The sequence below is a fragment of the Cyprinodon variegatus genome, unplaced genomic scaffold (assembly GCF_000732505.1).
Source record: "Cyprinodon variegatus isolate N-32 unplaced genomic scaffold, C_variegatus-1.0 Scaffold943, whole genome shotgun sequence".
Taxonomy (NCBI): domain Eukaryota; kingdom Metazoa; phylum Chordata; class Actinopteri; order Cyprinodontiformes; family Cyprinodontidae; genus Cyprinodon; species Cyprinodon variegatus.
Window position 1 is genome coordinate 194,677 of NW_015151396.1, and position 3,155 is coordinate 197,831.

At 40.5% G+C, this 3,155-nt stretch overlaps 1 protein-coding gene across 2 annotated transcripts in view; it reads left to right on the plus strand.

Annotated features, from left to right (window-relative positions):
- The window catches only part of LOC107100190 (zinc finger protein OZF-like), an 8,585-nt gene extending 5,879 nt beyond the window's left edge, over positions 1 to 2,706 (plus strand). The window contains exon 2 of one of the 2 annotated variants that reach the window (XM_015398593.1): positions 1,577 to 1,845. In XM_015398593.1, coding sequence (XP_015254079.1) covers positions 1,577 to 1,699 — 123 coding nt within the window. In that variant the 3' untranslated portion in view covers positions 1,700 to 1,845. Of the gene's footprint in view, positions 1 to 1,576 lie in introns of both variants that reach the window. The other variant, XM_015398592.1, reaches the window with a different exon arrangement.
- Positions 2,707 to 3,155: the final 449 nt, after the last annotated feature.

Here is a 3,155-nt window from a genome sequence, read left to right on the forward strand (position 1 = left end):
AGTGGCACTGATCTCACAGTAGATCCAATGCAGAAGCTCAGACTTCAGCCAGCCGCTCTTTGTTGCTTCCTCTTCTCACCGGCAGTGGTTCTGTTAGGGACCGTCAACAAGTTTCCAAACCACACTTGAGAAATAAAAATAAATATGTCCCTTGTCTTAAATAAATCCAATGATAAATACTGCTACTAGATTATAAGAATGAGGCACACCCATTTTAATTTAATTCTAAGTCTTTTTTTTTTTATATATATATATTTTTTTAAAGACTTTTTTTGGTCAAAATTTATATTTTTTCCTCAATGTTACGTTAACCACTGACCCAAAATTTGTGTTAAATTGCTCTACTAGGCTGGACTGTGGCACGCTAATTTTTCTTCTTCCATTTTAAGCCTTCTCATATTTTATTTAGGAATTTCGAAATGAGCAAAAGTACAGTGTTTCCATAATAGCTTTAGGTCATGTAAATATAACCCCTCCCTCAAAACCTGTTTAAAACTATTCTACTAGATGAGACAATGAGGCACACCCTTAAAGATATTGAGAGTACAAAGATGTAAAGTTAAATTTCTATATACCCAGCAGTATTTTTAAACGGTACATTCTCGTCTCCTTTCACCCAGTTATGTGCACTTACTTGCTTGTCAAATTAAGAAGATACTGTCAGGAAAGGAATACATGGAGCGTTATAACCAAATGGCTGTTATAGTCTACAGAAACATCTGTTCAGAATACAAACTGATGACCCCTATGTTAAGATTGTAGCCACCTCCGAAGGTGGTGAAGAACAACAGAGGAAAGATCCTGTGGGTCTTCCAGATACCAACAGAATAAAGCCATAGTGATTGATGTGGCCAATCCCAAATGATGCAGACATCAGGGAAAAAAAACATGAGAAATTGGAAAAATACCAAGAGCTCAGGGAAGAACTAGGGAGAGCCTGAAAGGTGAAAGCAATGGTAGACCTAATCCCTAGACTGGGTCCTTTGAAGGCTGTAAAAAAAAAAGGAGTTCCAGTCCTCTCTGTCTGTCACTGATCCTCACTTAGAGAGGCACAAAGTAGGCAAGGAGTGGATGTTAAACTTCTCCCTTCTGTTCTGTGTGCTGATTTTATGTTTGAGGAGCTTCTGCAATAGAACCGTCATTGCAGACATCAGATGTGTTTTTCACTCACTGCACAGATATTAAAATTATTGGAGCCCTGTGCTGGGTTGCATGGTGTCGCAGTTTGTAGCACTGTTGCCTTGCAGCAAGAAGTGATTCCCGGCCTGGGGTCTTTCTGAATGGAGTTTGCATGTTCTCCCTGAGCATGCGTGAGTTCTCTTCGGGTACTCCGGCTTCCTCCCACAGTACAAAAACATGACTGTTATGTTAGAACCTTGAGGCAGTGGAGAGTAAACCCCTTGAGGTTAAATATATAGGTTTTTAGGTCAGACACAGGCTTTGTTTTTCCCTCTTTGCTCCTGCAGATGGTTTTGCAGGATGTTACTGAGTAGGTCTTGTCTTTCTTATCTTCATACCTTTAGATAATCAATCAGGTTTCCTCCCCATGGTGACCATGATCTGTTTTCCTTTGCAGATTCAACTTATCCCCCTCATTCTGTGTGTAAGGAGGAAGATCCTCCTGCTGAGCTGCAACCCTGCAGCCAGGAGAGAAGCTCTAGCTGGGATCAGCAGCAAACCGAAGAACATCTGCAGATAAAGAAGGAGGTCAAAGAACCAGAAGCATCTGAAGCTTTGCTTGTAAAAGAGAAACCCAGCGAACTCTGCAACAGTCAGGATGGACAGGCTCTTCCCCAGAAGCAGGACATCCATACCTCCTTTATCAATACTGTTTATAAGGAACAACCAGAATCAGACAGAGAGCAGATCCTCTCTCAGGACATTCCTACAGATGGGAACCGGTTCTGGGAAGGAAGGAATGATGAAGATTTTGGACTGATTACAGAGGAAGAGGGACCCCAAACACAAAGAGGTCTAGAAAGCAGAGATCAAACGTTCTTTCTTGCTCACATGCAAACTCCTACATCTGAAAGGTCTTTCTCATGTCCCATCTGTGGAAAATATTTCCCTCAAAGAGGCTTTTTGAGAGTCCACCTGAAGATCCACTCAGATAAGAGTCTGTGTCAGGGACAGATCTGCACCAAGGGTTTCCTCAGCAGCAGGGACCTGCCTGACCACATGAATACTCACACAGGTGAGAAGGTCTTCACCTGTTCCATCTGTGGGAAAAGCTTTAGCGCTAAAGGCACATTGAATGTTCACTTGAGAATCCACACGGGGGAGAAGCCTTTTACCTGTCAGACCTGTGGGAAAAGCTTTGTAGTCCGAGGCCATCTGACGGATCACAGCAGAACCCACACAGGAGAGAAGCCTTTCTCATGTCAAACCTGTGGAAAATGCTTCAGTCAAAGCACCCATTTAAGAGTTCACAGCAGAGTTCACAGCAGCAACAGGCAGCTGACTGGCCGCTAGAACCATAGAAATATCGACATGGTTACCGATCAGGTGAAAGCAATAATGATAGCAAGGCATCTTTACGCTAAGGCTAACCGTCCTGTCAAAAATTTAATCGTCCGTTATTTGGCGGTTGATTTTTGCGTCCTCTATTGAACTAACGAGGGGTGTGATTTGTCTAGTATTTTTAATAAATGTCCAACACACATCTGTCATAAACCTAAATAAAGAATTTAAATGCACTATGTTTACATTTGGTTACTATTCCTAGTGTAGATGAGCTCTCTTCCTGTTTAACTGTCCCAGCTACTCCTCACAGATATATTCATTCTTATATATTTATTCTGTTTGTGTAAAAAAGTCTGCGTCTCATTGAACAGCCAACAATGCTGTGATACATTTGCTGTTGGCAACATTACCTACATCAGAATATGAAAGATATATTAGCAAAATATGCAAATTCAGTTTTTCTCTCACTTTCTTTGACTTTACTGATATTTAAAGTTTATAGAAGAGGAGTTAAAAGACTACTCTTTTTTTTTATTTTAGTTTTGACGTATTTCAGCAACAGATTTTTTTTTTAATTTTGCCTAAATCCATTGGTAAAATGCTTATTATACTAAATAAATCTTATAATGCAACAGAGCTTCTTAAGTTATCCTAGCATCAGCTTGTCTCTCCAACACTGTTTCTTAGTAAAA